At 45.5% G+C, this 15,989-nt stretch overlaps 3 protein-coding genes across 7 annotated transcripts in view; all 3 read right to left on the reverse strand.

Moving 5' to 3' along the window:
- Nucleotides 1–5,426, reverse strand: part of aclya (ATP citrate lyase a) — a 28,728-nt gene extending 23,302 nt beyond the window's left edge. The window contains exons 1-5 of the mRNA XM_037475522.2: nucleotides 5,294–5,426; nucleotides 3,455–3,622; nucleotides 2,159–2,281; nucleotides 1,050–1,112; nucleotides 766–956 (exon numbers count right to left, since the gene is read on the reverse strand). Coding sequence (XP_037331419.2) covers nucleotides 766–956; nucleotides 1,050–1,112; nucleotides 2,159–2,281; nucleotides 3,455–3,613 — 536 coding nt within the window. The 5' untranslated portion in view covers nucleotides 3,614–3,622; nucleotides 5,294–5,426. The remainder of the gene's footprint in view (nucleotides 1–765; nucleotides 957–1,049; nucleotides 1,113–2,158; nucleotides 2,282–3,454; nucleotides 3,623–5,293) is intronic.
- A 1,827-nt stretch (nucleotides 5,427–7,253) lies between these two features.
- cnp (2',3'-cyclic nucleotide 3' phosphodiesterase) lies at nucleotides 7,254–11,646 on the reverse strand. Its single transcript, XM_037475965.2, has 4 exons — nucleotides 11,496–11,646; nucleotides 8,657–10,132; nucleotides 8,414–8,541; nucleotides 7,254–8,117 (listed from the first exon to the last, which is right to left on the reverse strand). Exons 2-4 carry the CDS (start codon nucleotides 10,092–10,094, stop codon nucleotides 7,668–7,670), a joined length of 2,016 nt encoding a protein of 671 aa, XP_037331862.2. The 5' UTR covers nucleotides 10,095–10,132; nucleotides 11,496–11,646; the 3' UTR covers nucleotides 7,254–7,667.
- Nucleotides 11,647–11,840: 194 nt separating this feature from the next.
- Nucleotides 11,841–15,923, reverse strand: odad4 (outer dynein arm docking complex subunit 4). Of its 5 annotated transcripts, XM_037475969.2 has the most exons (12): nucleotides 15,702–15,923; nucleotides 15,265–15,396; nucleotides 14,958–15,111; nucleotides 14,805–14,884; nucleotides 14,420–14,570; nucleotides 14,080–14,298; nucleotides 13,798–14,005; nucleotides 13,638–13,724; nucleotides 13,313–13,509; nucleotides 13,064–13,164; nucleotides 12,923–12,970; nucleotides 11,841–12,328 (listed from the first exon to the last, which is right to left on the reverse strand). In XM_037475969.2, exons 1-11 carry the CDS (start codon nucleotides 15,825–15,827, stop codon nucleotides 12,935–12,937), a joined length of 1,491 nt encoding a protein of 496 aa, XP_037331866.2. In that variant the 5' UTR covers nucleotides 15,828–15,923; the 3' UTR covers nucleotides 11,841–12,328; nucleotides 12,923–12,934. The 5 variants fall into 5 exon arrangements, with proteins under 5 accessions (XP_037331866.2, XP_037331867.2, XP_037331865.2 ...); XM_037475970.2 differs by having other exon boundaries at nucleotides 11,841–12,970; nucleotides 14,805–14,863; XM_037475968.2 differs by having other exon boundaries at nucleotides 11,841–12,970.
- Nucleotides 15,924–15,989: the final 66 nt, after the last annotated feature.

A 15,989-nucleotide genomic window follows, 5' to 3' on the forward strand; every position in this document is an offset into this window, starting at 1 on the left:
GGGGGGGGGGGGGGTGAGGAGGTGCGCTGGGGGCGGCTCCTTCTTCTTTGTTTTTGGAGGTCTGCTGGGGAGACGGATAGGGCGGGCTGGGCCTCGCTATCGTACCCATCAAAATTAACGGACGTGCTCTGAATGTAGAGGTGGTGTATAAAAATAAATAAAAAATAAGATCGAAGACGGGCGAAGGGGACGGACAGTTTCTCATTTGTCTGATGGAAACTCTCCATCCTCCACCTCGCCCAACTGCTGCTCCCCCTCCTCCTCCCACATTTACTGCCAATATTAAAGTGCTTTCTCTTGAGCCATTTGTGTGACCCTTTTGCCTCCATTCGTTTAATTACAAAATGGAAAGTAGTCCCTGTTATGGGCCCTTTTAAAAGCAACCCAGATATATCCCAACATCTTTCGGAGTGCTTAACTAGAAACACAGATACAATACAACATCTTATACTAAAAAGCCAATATATTGAAAAAGGGTGCATGAACAATTTAATTTGAGTTGTGAGTATCACAAAGCTCTTGGTTTAATGATATGGTTTGATTTATTTCTTTGAGCCTTACCATTCAATGCAAACATTAAAGTATAAAGCACTGACAATTTAAAGTGCAGATTAAAACCAGGAACACTTGGTCAGGCTGTTATTTGGCTTTAGATTTCACACAAACTGTATTGCTGCAGGATACCTTTGTTTTGAACCGTCCTCATTGACACAAAGCTGAAGTTTTGCACACGTGAAGAAGAACAAACGCTTCCATCCAACTCACGCTTTCTTGTCGCGGGGGACGTGAGTCAGCAGCGCTTTCTTCACAGAGTCCTCACTGATCTTTTCATCCACCGCAATGAGCAGCTTCTGCGCCTTGGCATCCACATCTCCCACATCCACCCCTCCCTCGTGGTGGAACAGCACGTAGTCGCCCTCGCGGGCGGCGTAGATGCACAGGTAGAACTCCTCCTCCTGGAGAACCAGACATTTGTATTATCGCAGCCATTAGTGCCTGCTGGGAGTAGTGGGAACATGTGAATAAGGCAGGTAACAACGGAGCTTTACCTGCTTATGGGGGACAAAAGGCTCGATAAGGAAATTCTTGAGTACGCCCTTGGCTTTTCCCACCTGAGGACCAACAACAAAGTAGTTATAAGAAGATGAAATGCTTAGTAGATAGAAACAGTAGAAAGACAGAGCATATCATGAATTTACAGGGGCTTTTACATATGGACGTATCAGTCTCTGCATTTATTTTCAGACATGCTTCCTGGACTGGTGGTGGGAGGAGGAGACAAAAGCTACATTGAATCAAAATGATACAATAACCAAGACCATTAACATTTCAATAGAAAGAGGAGACAGGTCAGAAGGAGGAGGAAGAAGAAAATGTCACGTGTTACTTAGGAGAAGCCCCCCCTAACACAGCCACAGCTCATTGGGAGGGTCTGTCATCGATCCTCTTGCTAAAGGCCAACAGGCACGTAAGTAACCAGGGACCGGCTGAGAGCAGCCAGCCGCAGAGAACAGGACGAAAAAAAAGGAAAAAGCTGCGGAGAGGGAGTTGCCATTTTGAAGTCTGCTGAGAAAAAGGCTGTTTATGACGGTAGAAAAACAGAATGCCAAATGTGAAGAAGAAAAACACCCACAATGGGTTCAGGCCGATTCTGATGAATGAGCTGACCTCCATTACCGTGTTCCAGGGTGAGAAAAAAAAAAAGAGAAAGGAAAGGCCTTTAACCCCTTAATGCTGTGAAGGCACTTTGGCTATGAATGGATCAATTTAACCACAAGAAAGAAGAGCAGTTAAAGTGATCTGTATCCTCTTTACTTTATCTCTATTCTACGTATACTCTTAAGAGGACAATAAAGATGGCATACCAGTACCTTTAATGTAAAAAATCCCTAGCCATAATACAGCGGTGGCTTCATTTATTCTTATTTACTGCCGAGCAGCGTCATCTCATCTCCGGAGAGATCCATCTACACATTTTCTGCAACACAAACGCTGAGGCCCGCTGCTTTACGAGCCATCCCAGTGTCTCCGGGAGCACAGCTGCGTGCTTTATGAGGCGGAGCCGCGTCTCACTAAAGGGGGTCCTCTGTGCTGCGGTTATGGCGACTGCTTATTCACGCCGGCGGCTTATTGCGGAGCAGAGAAGTGGAGGGTGTACCGTCGTCTCTCTCATGAGGCGCGACTTCAGCCACTCCCGGACGCCGCTCAGGTCCAGGTTGACGCCGACCAGGCCCAGCTTCCCACGCCGCTTGATCAGCTGGTCGGGCTTCACCACCAGCCTCTGCAGCGGGGAGATCAATGATGGCAATGAGTTTAGAAAGATGCCCACGTTCAGCGACATTAAAAGCGATGGTTTAGACACTGCAGTGCTTTGTATTTTGGACAGATTGCTGTAAAAAGAGAAGATATTTTTCACAACCGCTACTCATGATTAGTTCTGAAATGGTTAGTAAATAAAATAATCTGCAGCAATGTGGATCAGTCACCAAAGTACTTGAAGAGAAAAGATATTTAAGTGGAACTTCTCAAATGTAACCCTGACTCCAATGTAAATTTTGATTTATATTAAAAGGTAAACCGTGTTTTTGGGAGTTGGACTATTGTTCCAAAATAACTGACAACCAAATCCAACTACATTCAATAGGGATCTTTCCACAAAGATAATAAAACAGGTATCCAGCCGGGACAATGGGTCCCATGATTGAAATTGAAAATGCGCAGCATCTGTTGAGTTATTATTTATCAGCAAATCCCAGATTCAGATACCCTTTTACCACCTGGAGCAGGAATCTCTACTTCTCACGCAACTGCGACGCTACATCTGACACAGCGCCAACTGAGCCTGCTTAATCCCACTCGCAGGACAGATGAAGAGAATGAGTCATGACAGTGGAGCCATTAGTATCTGGGTGCTCGCCAGTGAGCAACGAAAGAGGGATGACGGAGAAAGTTAATGCAATTTCTAAATCAATTCCACTACACATATCTCTGTGCATCTGCCCTCCACATCCTCCCCGTACCTTCCAGGGAAAAAAATAAATAAAATAACTTTAACCAGGAGGGAGGGAGGGAGGGAGGGAGGGCGAGGGGGAGAATGTCATCTAATCCTGCAAGATGAGTCACGACGTAATTCAATTAACTTCTATAACAGCCCATCTATCTGCCGTGGCTGGGGAAGGTGATCTCCGTCACTCTCTCCTTGCCCCGGCGGAGCAGGAGTGAGAAAACCGGCTAAGAGGGGAAGAGAGGACTCTTCCCCTCTTAGCCGTCATCCGACGTCCCACTACGACTTGGCTCTGCCGGCATGAGCGATGGTCTCCATGAAGAGGCGCTCGGTTTCCCTGCGCAGCCTTGAGGAGGCCGGTGCTTGATTGGGCGTTCATATGCATTTGCCACCAAGTCCGACTGCTGCGTTTCGCCCGAGACGCTCTCACGTCGCAGCCTCGGGCCTCACCTCCGTGAGCAGCCACGGGTGCTCCGTCGCCAGTCGGTCCAAGTCGGTCTCGGCCGTCACGTTGGCGTAGCGGAATCGGTTCTGCACGGCCGCCGACGTGCAGATGTGCTTGTAGAGGAACTCCTTGCCCGTCTGCTCGGAGATGGCTTTGGCCGACATGACTGGTCACTGAGGAGAGGCAGAGGGGTCGGTAGAGATGGGGAGAGGGCAGGGGGGGGGGGGGGGGATACACAAAAGCAGAGAGAGACAGACGTGGAATTATAGCATCATCTTTTCTTTTACTGCTCTCTAAAGTCATTCAAGACCTCCTTTATGAATGAGAAAGAACATCCTTTTTCTGTCAGAACAGTCAAGAAATGGTCTCGTAGTCAGGTTAATAAGACAGCATCTCAGTAATTGAAAGATGCAGCCAAGTTTGAATTAAAACAGAGCGTCAGGAGATCAGGTAACAGACCCCGGCCTTTTGCACAGTCAGATTACAAATGACCGCCGCCAGCATGACTGGGATCTAGGAAAAGACTATTAGCAGCACTAAATTTTGATTACAAAAAGGACCTTTACACTTTGGCAACAAGCTTCTCTCGGTGAGGTCATCTCCAACAGGACAAATACAGCAAGACGTAAGGGTGGATCCTTTTTAAACCGGAGGCAACCGACCATACGAGTGTTCTCATATAAATCAAAATGTGATCGACAATGTCTGTCTTATTCCTGTACGGGTTCCTGAGAGGAGACACATAGGACTCCACATGGAAATCACTTTTCCTTCAACGATCCAAAAATCAGGAGAAAATAGGAAATGAATTACACTGTAATTTAGACTACAATAACATGGTGTAGCCATTACTGCTGCATCACTATGTGCAATGTCAGATTCTATACTACTTGATCAAATGTATTTTTAAAGAATTTGGCTAATTGAATGCAATAGCGTTCTCTTGAAATATTGACACATATCAACTGTTACACACACTGGGCGAACTACAACAGCTGATCAACTATTATCAATTATTACTATTATCAATGTTTCTCCCTCAAATCAAATGTGCGTCGATGTTGAGAAGTAGGGCTTATTGATGCTCAAACCCAGGGTTTCAATAATGAGCATCTCTCCTAAATCAAAGTCACTGTCCGTGCAAAGTGCGCGTTGCATTAAGCTGAAAGCCCCGATGTGTGCTCCACACTTTGTAAAGGTCCTTTCTCATCATTGATCGTCGCGTCTGTCCCCGGGTCAGGATCATCCGAATCTCTCGAGCAGGATCCATTCATCATCGATTTTCTCTGCTAAAGCGGACCGTCAGAGGTATTAAATATCAACGCGCAGCATCAGCAACAACACCGATTCAGATGACGCACAGTAACATTTAAGCGATGATGGATGACTGGGAGGAGGAGGAAGAGAAGGAGGAGGAGGAGGCAACGTCAGACACGGGTCTGGACCAACACATGTTTAACTACTGGTAAATCAAACAGACTGCGAGGTAAGACGATGAAAGTTGGTTCCTTTTATTCACTTTTGACGTCACCGTTTCGACATCGTAGCGTGTGCAATAAAAGCGGCCTGGCTTTGCACAGTTCACAGTTCATTCATTCATTCATTCATTTACGAACCGGTCCGACAGCAAATTCTTTTGGCAAATAGCCAGCATACCAGGACATCCCTCAGTGATCATTACTCAAACCTCTGGAATAACAATGATGTGGCGTGTTTTCACAGGGGCTGACAGAGCAGCGCAACTTTTTTTCTTTTGGTCAGAGAGAGACAAAAAGAGACAGAGTTTTAAAAAGTATCAACAAATAGTAAAAAATAAAATAAAAGACAAAAAAATGGTCATTTACCTTTCGTATGTTCTTTCTCAGACGGTTCCAGAAGTATCTTGCAGGTGTCAGTGCGAATGATCTCAGCAATTTAGCTTCTGTCCTGCCTTGTGTGGATAAGAGAGGTGCGGAGGAAGAGAGGCTTCCTGGGAGTTTTGTCCCAATCACCCATCAGCCGATAGGCTGGGCTGACATTTCCTGGCTTCTGATTGGTTCATTTCACACCATGCTCTATTGCTGCGTTCAGGGATACTGGAAAATATCGGAACAATGCGGTGCAAGGCAACCGAGCAGAGCAAATATTATAAGATGACAAGTTTCATCTTCAGTTCATCTTCTTATTCTCAGGTACTAATCCTCCCTGACTCCACTACAAGTAAAAGTCGTGCATTGGTCTTACTTAAGTAATTGAAGGTTTAACTGAATTTTTTATTCAGAAAACATTTGAAACAAAATATATGGAATTCTTTCATTGGACAGGAAGGCGATGAAAAATGATAATCCTAAAAAACTAGAAGAAACAAGTACCTCAAATGTGTAACAAAGTACATTACTTTGGGCGAACGGACATTATTACGTTACATCAATGCAAATAACAGAATGAAAATATATTTCATATAAATTTAAAATGAGTTTGCTTTTAGACGAACTTCATGTACACGAGCATTAGACAACATCTAAGTACCTGAAGGCGTCATTAGCTCAGGTTCTCTCACCCACACAACACTCGGAGCAAAAACAGCTCATTTGGATTGGTTGACAATGTTCTTTATCTAGACAGCTACCAATGAGGGAACTACTTGTTCACAACCTGCAGATGAGGTCTGACACACGGCGCATGCCGAACTTTGGAGTGAACATAAATCTAGATCAGTTCATGATCTTTAACTTGTCCTTGATCGAAAAAAAGTCCAGTCATCCTGGAGTACAAAGGATGCAGTGCATTACACGTGTGTTGCAACTTTAAACATACTTTAATGGTGAAACCGCAGAGGACGGTACATTGGCACTTGTGTAAACTATGGCAATTAGTAAACCACTTTCATTACGGTGTCCGTTTTGGCCATGATAAATTCAAATTATAGATAGCGATTGATAACCCGTTGACGAAATCCACAGGCTTCTCAGCAATGCATGCATTTAGTTTGGCAGCAGTTTGCCAGACTCTTTCACAAGTGCAAACTACAAGATCAGAGAAATTGGGAAATACCGTCTCTGGTACAAGGTTTGAAAAAAAAAAAAAAGTATTTCATTAGTTCAAACTCTTACACAATGCACTGGAAGCTAACAGAGGTTAGGTGTATACAACATCTCCCCACTGAAAATACAACTGCATGCACGAAGAGCTGGATCAACATGCCGGACACCAAACTGCATCAGCAATATTGAACACACTGCAAAATTGTATTGTTGGAGCAAAGCATGTTCTTTATTAAGTGTACAAAACAAGTGCAAAAATAGTGATTCATAAGAGCTACAAAGTAGGAATTGCCCTTCAAAAATTACAGTCACAGGAGATACAAATTCAAACTGCAATACATGAAGTGCTGTTCAAAGACAATAAAAGGGATCGATGCTGCAGTCTTGCGCAGTAGAAAAAGGTTGCAAAACATGAATTTGGGTTCACAGCATTTGATAAGTATTAAGTGCAAGCTGCTGCAACAAATTTCCAATTCATCAGCATTCTCCCTTTCAAACTATGCAAAGTGCAAGGACTTTATAAGGAAGGACATATATGAATGACATCCATTCTTATACACTTGGATAACTTTGGCCCATATGCTTTTTTTAACTACTTCCTAGGCAGCAGAGATACAGAGAAATGACAGTTATCCCACTTACAACCAGGCCAAAAAGGACAACAAACTAATTTAGTTGAAGCTCTAAAAGGTACTTTAAGCAGGGCAGACATGTTACTACGCACCATTGCTGGAAAATGCCATGCTTAAAATTCAAAACGTCATGACTGTGACAGAACATTTTTATTTATTTTTACTTGTGATGCATGCAATGAAAGTACCTAGTTTCAGATCTGAATATTGACAGACTAACATGTGTAAAGGAGGTAATCTACATTTAGAAGTTTTAGATAACTAGCTCTGGAAGGAGGCTATACTACCTTCTAAAACTGCAGCTAACACTCCAGCAGACAGCCAGATGCTGCCTCCGATATGTCATACAAGATACTGAATAATGTCAACTAGCCCAACTGGATTGAAGGCATCTTGGGTTGTGGTGCAAAACAGTAACACAAAAGGGAAAAAGGCACACAGCTTGTGGATTTAGGCTGACTACAACGACCCTAAACGCTGCGCAAACACACAAACCTTGCACAGAGTAAGCCCAACTCTTAATTCCACTATTCATCCCAGACACACTCCCCAGCATTTGCCATTTACAGTATGGTGCACTTTGGCTTCTTTTTCTTCTCGGGTTCCTTTTTGGTCACCTCGAGCTCCCTGGGCCCGTAGAAGCTGGAGAAGCATGCCGGGGCGCCGATGGGCTCTCTGAGGCTCAGCAGCCACCTCCCGTCGCCGTAGTAGGTCAGCGAGCCGAGCTCCATCTCCTCGATGGGCTCCCCCTGCTGGCCTCCCTGCTGCAGGGCCAGGATCTCCAGCAGATCCAGGCCCGTTTGAACCGGCTCAACTCCCTCGGCGCAGCCAAGAGTAACGTGGGCGCGGCTTCCCAGGGGCAGGGAGGCGGGCCCAGCCTCCTTCTCGGCATCAGCTGGCCACAGCGAAAGCTGCTCCTCGGAAAGGGACACTCTGGCACCAACAGTGCGAGGCGTCACAAAGAGGGCACTGAGCGACAGCTCTGATGCAGAACCGTAGAAATTCTCAACGGCCTGGAGAATTAAAAAGAAATCACAAGAGTGACTTTTAATACAGAATACATTACTTTGCCAGGGTGTTTCCCTTTCTAATGTAAGAGTTAGAACATTTGATATATATTGATAGAGATATATATATATATATAGATATATAGAGGTATATAGAGACAGACAGATATATAGAGACAGAGATATATAGAGAGATAGAGAGATAGAGAGATAGAGAGATAGAGAGATAGAGAGATAGAGAGATAGAGAGACACACAAATGTTTACTGCAAAGAAGCTATAGGAAAAAATTGTGATTCTTACTGGATTCTGTGCATACTCCTTGGCACCTTCTGCTTTTCCATAGTTACAGAATTTTGTTGTGCAATGGAGGGTTCCTTCAGCCTCAAAGTATTGCTCCAAGTCCACTTCCTCCTCAGCTTTACCCGTGACTATTGAACAGAAGATCAGCTACATTAGTAATTCAAGATTTAAAATATACACCAGCTTTGACTTAACAAAAACCTTTCACATTAACTGATATACCTAATCCATAAACATACTCACAGTCAATCAAGTGCTTCTTGAAGGCCTCCAAGGTGTCCAGTGTTTTCAGAAAGTCCATCAATGTGCATCTAACCTTGTCCTGGATGGAGGAGAGAAGGAACCAGCCATAGTAGAGCGGAATTGACATTTCCTCAATTGAACCCCTCATGGTTTCTAGTTGGGCCACCGCCATTCCACGCTTGGTCTTCTTGGTCAGCTGCGCTGGATCTCTGCTCCACTCGGTGCGCGGCTCCAGAAACACCACAACTAGCCTCTGCTGCATGCCGATGTCCCCCAGACGGGCCAGTCGCTCCTGGGTGTGGTTTGTGTCGTCCACCACCATCAGCGCGGGCGAAGCCGCCCCAGCACTGCAGCAGGCCAACAGAGCCTCATCCAGAGCCTGGTAGGAGTCCGGCTTCTCTGGATTCACGCCGTGGTCGTCGCCGCAGAAGACTGAGCAGTGGCCTTCGTAGGCGTCGGCTATGGCGCGCGCCAAGAAGCTTTTGCCGCTTCCCGGGAGGCCTCGGAGGACGACGATGGTGCGGGATGTTCGCAGGGCGTCTTTGGTCTGCTCTCGATCCAGGAGGGCGAAGGCCAGGGAGCCGGGTGCAGGGACAGCGGCCTCTTCATTTTGAGGCTCCGCAGCAATCTTCTCGGGTGGAACGCCTTCTGCTGCTACGGTTTCCTTCGGGGCATCAGACTTCTCTTCTTTGGCCGGTTCCACGCATTCAGCGGGTGCCTCCCCCTTCAACGCCACAGTCTCTTTTGGCTTTGCAGAGGAAACCTCAGTCGCCAAAACTGCAGTCTCTGCTGGTTTCTCTTCCACGATTGGCTCTTCTTCTGCAGCCTTTTCTTTGGGAGCGTCTCCTGCCTCGGCAACCGGTGCAGTCGGCATCTCGGTCTCAGTGCCCACCAGTTCTGACCCCGTCCCCTCTTGGCTGGTGGGCTGTGGGTCTACTGGCAGCGGTGTTGGTTCAGGTGATTTTTGCTCTTGCGTTTCAGCTCGTGGAACAGATTCTGCCAGTCCCACTGGCTCTGGGGCGCTATCAGCCGGGTCGTTCTCTGGCACCGGCGGCACGGTTTCTGGGGCTTTGTCTATTGCTGCGGCGGAGTCAGGCATCTTTTCGGATGACTCATCTGGAACGGGTGGTTCCACCTCGACGTGCGCCGACTCCATGTCGGCCTCTTCTCCATGCACGCTGTCCTCTAACCCCATTTGGTTTAACCCCTCAGACAGCGGGACAATCAGCTCTTCGGTTTCTTTGAAGTTTGGGACTTCGGTATCATGACCACTCGCTGCCAGCTGCTCAGTCTCTTCGGCAGCAGCTGGAAGATTCTCAGGCTCTGGGAATTCTGCTGGTGTCTCCACTTTCGACCCGATCTCGTTCTCCATCGCGGTCTCCTCTTGCTGTGGAGTCGCCGGTGAATCTATAACCTCTGCGTGATTTTCAGGGTCCATGTCTGGCTTAAAGTCTGAGATTACACTCCACCATGTACCTTAAATACACAAATGAAAGAAGTTGTCCATTTAGATCAATGATTATTGCAAGAAAAAAAGCTCCAGCAACTTTCACTGTCAAATTTGAAACCGTGTTGTAGGATTATTGAATTACAAGCCGAGTAGGGTTCTTTAAACAGCAATATTCAGACGTAAACTTTTAACATTAAAACAAATATATGCGCTTCAATACCCTCACTTCTGCCTGCCATCTCAAGCACTTCTAGAGGCCAAAAATACATTTCATGAAAAGTTGGTCATCATGTCTCAAACGGGAAATTACTCAACCTCCATGATTCGAGTCAGAGATAATGGGAGTTTTTTGGGGCGGTGGATCTGTTTGAAAAGTTACAAATTGTGGATGTGGCGATCAGATATTAAACAAACAAATAGATTACACAACAACCTTTAGTTACAGAGTCCGCTTATGTCCAGTCGGGAGGTTTTATTATTGCATTCAGTGGAGGAGCCCCCCCTTCTGGTGTTTAGAGAGCAATTTAATTTGCAAAAAAAAAGCAGCGGTACAAAGTAATACATTCAAGCCCTTGCGTCGCCCAACAAAATGGGTCAGTAATTAAAACTGCGCGTCGTGAAAGGCGCGATGGCCACTGGGAATTATGAGACCTCCGCCATGTGGCAGCTCATTGTCTAAAGATGTGCGACCGAAGGCTGGCTGGCTTCTACCAGATGTGTCATGAGACACGAGGGGAAGCGCTCACAACAACAAAGACTCAAACTCGGCACACCAGCTCGGGAAATAAGTCAGTAAACGAAACTGAACGGATCCAGCTGGGAAAATATTAACCCGTTTGAGGTGGTTAAAGATAGTCCACTCTCGATGTAACGTTAAAAGCCAACGTACTGGCAGTAAATGGCGCAGTGAGAGACAGTCATCACATTTGATTTGTTGTTTTTTTGCAACTTCAGACTAATAAAATTGCATTATTTTGTCTAACAATGTTTTTGAGCATACGTGTTTAAATGACCAGAAATGCTTTAAAAACAGGAATCGAAGGCCCATTTAACGTTATCATTACACGATGTGGCGGGGCGGGGAGTGGCGGGGCGGGGAGTGGCGGGGCGGGGAGTGGCGTGCCCCCCCCCCCCCCTACCAACGCCAGACAGAAAAAAAAAACCATTTAGCCTGGCACTCAGTTAATTAGGCTCCAACATCACCAGCTGCAGCGCCACGTTCTCTACAAGTTCACGTGTCGCTCTACTGTTATTAGAACGCCTTCCCTCGGCTGTTAGTGCAAACAACAAAAAACAGAAACAACAAAAAATGCAGAACAAACTGAATGCGGGAGGAGACGCGGTGTCTCCCGTGTGACGGGGCTTTTGTTCGCTTGAACGCCGGCTTACCGGTTACGCTGCTGCGGGGGGGAGCCGTCGGGAGAGCCGCTGACCACGCGCTTCTCTCTGGGTACAATGACAAGGCGAAGCTCGGCGCAGACGTGCACCCGCTCCGCTCTTCAAGAAGAGGTAACAGACGGAAATGTAGGCGGACGCGCAATTGGGCGGGGCCAGGGCCACGCCCCCTCCCTCCCTGTGACCGGAAGAGCCCGAGAAGATGACAAAACGCAATTTCACAAAATTGGTTGGTTACGTGTTTTTATTTAGCATTTTAACTTTGTTTTGAGAAAGAACATGGGAAGGGCATATGCATTTTCGAAGCTAAACTATATTTGTCTAAACAATGAATAAACTCCTTCACCTTTATGTAATGTATTAATAAAGTTTTATGGTATTTTTTATTTTCCTTAAGCTATGTATACACCCATTGGGTTTATATATATGTGTGGACATTTGTGCTAAAAAACAATTCAGATTTTTGATTCTGTAAATGAGGCCTTACAGACAAAGAGTGAGACACCAGTGGTTTGAATATGTATCAGTGAACAATGAACAATGCATCAGTGAATGTTTCCTCAATGTTAACAAATACTTCTGTTTAGTTAAGTGAAAAACTGCTGTTCCTAATTAGAATTTCCAACAAAGGAAGGTCCCATCCATATGCGGACTGCTGGAATTTTAGTCCCTCCCCTCACGTTGAGTAACACCACACAGTGGGCCCCCCAGGTCACTCCATCATCCAACTGTTTATGGTCCACCGTGTCCCACTCAGAGCAGTAACTCAACGCTCGGTCCCCAGACAGCTGGCTTGATAAGAACCACACTCCCTCCAGCTAGACATTCTGGTGAAAAAGCAATGTGCATTATTTGTACATCCACTGTCTGTTTGTTCCTCACACAAACCATACACTGACATTAGTTTAAACGCTGCAGGGCGCTATCTTTAGTATGTAAAAGACCTGTGAATGAATGTGAGCCCGATGGCATATGCAAAAACGGGAAGTTCCCCGAAGCAAGAACAACTCTGTATTTATGTTATCAAAAGCTGAAGGGACTTCCTGGTTGGCAGCTACAGTGTGCAGCATGGTTCAATCCCTCTCTATTTTGTATATCAAGTGAAGCATTTTCTATTTATTAGATGTTTCAGTTGTATAACAGCGCATAGGGTAGAAGTAGAACAATGTACTATTACATTCCAATTTGTTTTGGGATGAAATCTTGCGCCTGATCTTTATGTGTGATTCATAATGAGCTGTTTATAATTTGACTTTTGAAAAGTTAGTATCAGTTGGGATCAAGGAGGCCTGTATGCAGACACTCACACCAGTGTGTGAAAATACATTTATTGATCCCTTTTTTTTCCGTCTTTCATTTTGAGGACTGTTGTCCAAAGGTCTTTTCTCCCACTTAACACTTTGAAGCACCATAAATCTTGCCTGATGACATCCTCATTGTGGTAGATGTGTCTTTGCCTCATCAAGGGCCTGAAATCAAAAAGATGAATGTCAGCAATAAAAATGTATTTTTAACAGGAACTGAAACCTTTGTGAAGGGGAACACATGACCAGTGTGGGAACCTTCTGAATGGCGTTCATAGCAGAGTCGTCCTCTTGCAGTTTGGCCTGGGCCAAGGCTCTCTCAAAGTGGGACACGCTGGATTCAAAGTTTCCTAGTTTCACTAAAATGTACCGGAATGGAATGGACCACAGATCAGGTCTGTATTCCAACAGCACTGTGAATCTAAATTATAAAAGTTAAATATCCATTGAAGAAGCTGACACGTCCCACTAACTGATGTTGTAAATATAAGAAAGACAAGTAATTACGTTCCGATTGTGCTACCAAAACATTGGCATTCATCTGCCACTTTTCATCAGCAATTTCATTGGCCGCAGCAACTGAACGCACGCCATAGTCCCTGGCGTCTTTGTGACGATCGAGCTTGAGGTGACACCAGCCAATCTCATGAAACAACCAGGTCTCCTCCAGACCACCGCGGGCCAAAGGAATCACCTTCTCCCAGCTGGTTTGAAAACATTCAGAGAAAACTAATTAAATATCGATAAACCCATCTACAAAATTCGTGCATCAATGTAAAAGAGTACTTGTTAAGAGAGGAAAGTGAATCTTTTTTCCTCAGTATGAACTTACAACTCGATCGCCTGTGTGAACCTTCCAAATTGAGCATAAACCCGCCCGATGTTCTCCAGAGCCCTGGCCATTGCATCTGGGAGTTTGCTGTTGATAAGAAAACTGAACATTTGATCTATTCTTGCAAAACACCACTAGTGTCATCTCTTTAAATTCTCACCACTCTTCCGCCAACTCCAGGTCTTTTTGATGATGCTCTATGGCTTTGTCCATGTCTCCCAGGTCCATCAAGGCATTCCCAATACAACTGTGCAGGCTGCCCAAAATCTCTCTCTTATCGGGCACCTCCTTCTCTGACCAGCCCTGCACAGTCTTCATGAGTTCCTGTGCTTTCTTGAGACCCCCTTCTGTGTTTCCAGACGTCAACTCTATGACGACAAACGCGCTGTGAGCATTTTGTAGTTTTGGTCGATCCTGTACTTCTGCGTCCAGCCTGCCTTACCTGCGTCAATACCATCCAGGCCCTCCAGCAGAAGCGGAGCAGGTTCTGAGGGTGCATCCTGTCGGGGCTTGCTGTCCTGGCTTGACTTGCTCTCCTTCTGCTGTGCACCGGGGGCTTTCTCCTGGGTGCGGAACTCGGTGCAAGTGTCGATGTATGAGAGGTACCCCTGAATGACGTCCTGCAGTTGCTCTCCTCCTTTTGTCTTTCCTTTAACCAAAGCTGAATTGTGTAACCATTTTAAATGTTAGTCTAACTGGTAGTTGTCATTTGAAGCTACGCTGTACTGTGTCTGCCAGATGGGCTGATGCATGCAAAATCACCAGGTGAAAAAAACGAGTACCTTCATCTTTAAGCAGGGTTTCTAGATATTTCTTGTCCGTGTAAAACTCTCCCAACAGCCGCTTGGTTGTCTTCTCACTCCTAGGGATCTTTTGGGTCTGCTGTTTTTTCTGCTTTGTCAGATTCTGAATGGCAGCAATCGGCTGTGTGTTCTTTAACCACCAGTCATTAAAGAAACATACTGTTATGTACCAGAAGGGAGGCCAGTGTCGAACTGTACACAGACAGGTACATTTGCAGTGTAGAATAGTAATTCATTGTCCAAGGTTGATGTTTGTATGTGTGCCTTAGTTGTTAGTACAGCTTTTTTTCCCAACTTTTCCTTATTTATTTGTAGTATTTCAGTAATTCGTTAAATACTGGGTTGGAAAACAATAAAGACTCACCTCCTCATCTTTTTGGAGAAATGACAAGTCTCCCTCAATCTTCAGTTTTACTGAAGGACCTATAAGATCCCAGACAGGAACTAATAATGTTTAGGTGTGCAGGGTTTTCATATTTGCATCTATAATTTACTTTAAATCAGAATAATGACTTACTGCCAACAGAGTTTTCTATAGCCTCTTGTGCCTTCTGGATACCAAGTCTGAACTCTTGCATTTGTGGACGTAACTTTCTTCCTCTGTGGTAAAACACCAGCGCAAATTCAAATTCCCCCATGTAGAACAAGGCCTCGGCCTTCTGGTACAATCCCTAAAACAAAACAAAAAATTATGATGAAATAATTGTTTGTAAGCTCATAAATTCCCATATACTCCAATTAGGTTCCCAGTTGAATGTTAGTATTTACTAAATGAAAACATGTGCAGAAGAGAGGCATTAACATTTCTGTAAGCTGTAAATTACCTTGAAAAAGGACTTGTCCTCTGTGAGCGAAGCCTCTGCATCGTTTAAAGCGCTTTGAGATTGTCCGACCATCAGGTAACATTTGGATCGGCCAACAAAGCAAGTCTTGTCGTCAGGCTTTATAGCCAGTGCCTGAACAAAGACCGAGGGGCAAGTCAGTCCCACAGGATCTACAGAGCCACAGAGCCGCGTCTGTCCACAGGACATCACATCCCGATGAACAACCAGTTATACATTAAAAACAACACACACAGGACAAAACTGTATCAGCCTAAAAGGCCAAATGGCATCTATTGAAAGCTCTATGAACATATTCATCACTGTGGGGCTTTTCCTTTACACTGAACTACAGTATGTTATCTCAAAAAGTCCAGTGTGTATTTGAATACTCGACGCTGAGCAGCCATCACCAGATGGCTCAGCTAACGTTACCGTACCGACGTGTAGCTGCTGATGGCCTTCTTGTACTCCCCCTTGCTGTAAAGCCAATCCCCCTCCGCCAGCAAATTGGAGAACACGCCCTTCGGCTGTTGGTCTTCGGCATTTTCCTCCGTGTCCGACATTTGTGTTATAACGCTGTCAATAACTTGACTTTGTATATCTAACGTTAGGAATCCAAACTCGCCGACGGCTGCGGTGAACTGGTATCCTAGCAACCGCGGTAACCAAACCGACGTGGGGGCGGGGAAACAGCGCCGCCCTCCGACTGACCCGCCACGCGGCAC

The sequence above is a fragment of the Pungitius pungitius genome, chromosome 12 (assembly GCF_949316345.1).
Source record: "Pungitius pungitius chromosome 12, fPunPun2.1, whole genome shotgun sequence".
Classification (NCBI taxonomy): domain Eukaryota; kingdom Metazoa; phylum Chordata; class Actinopteri; order Perciformes; family Gasterosteidae; genus Pungitius; species Pungitius pungitius.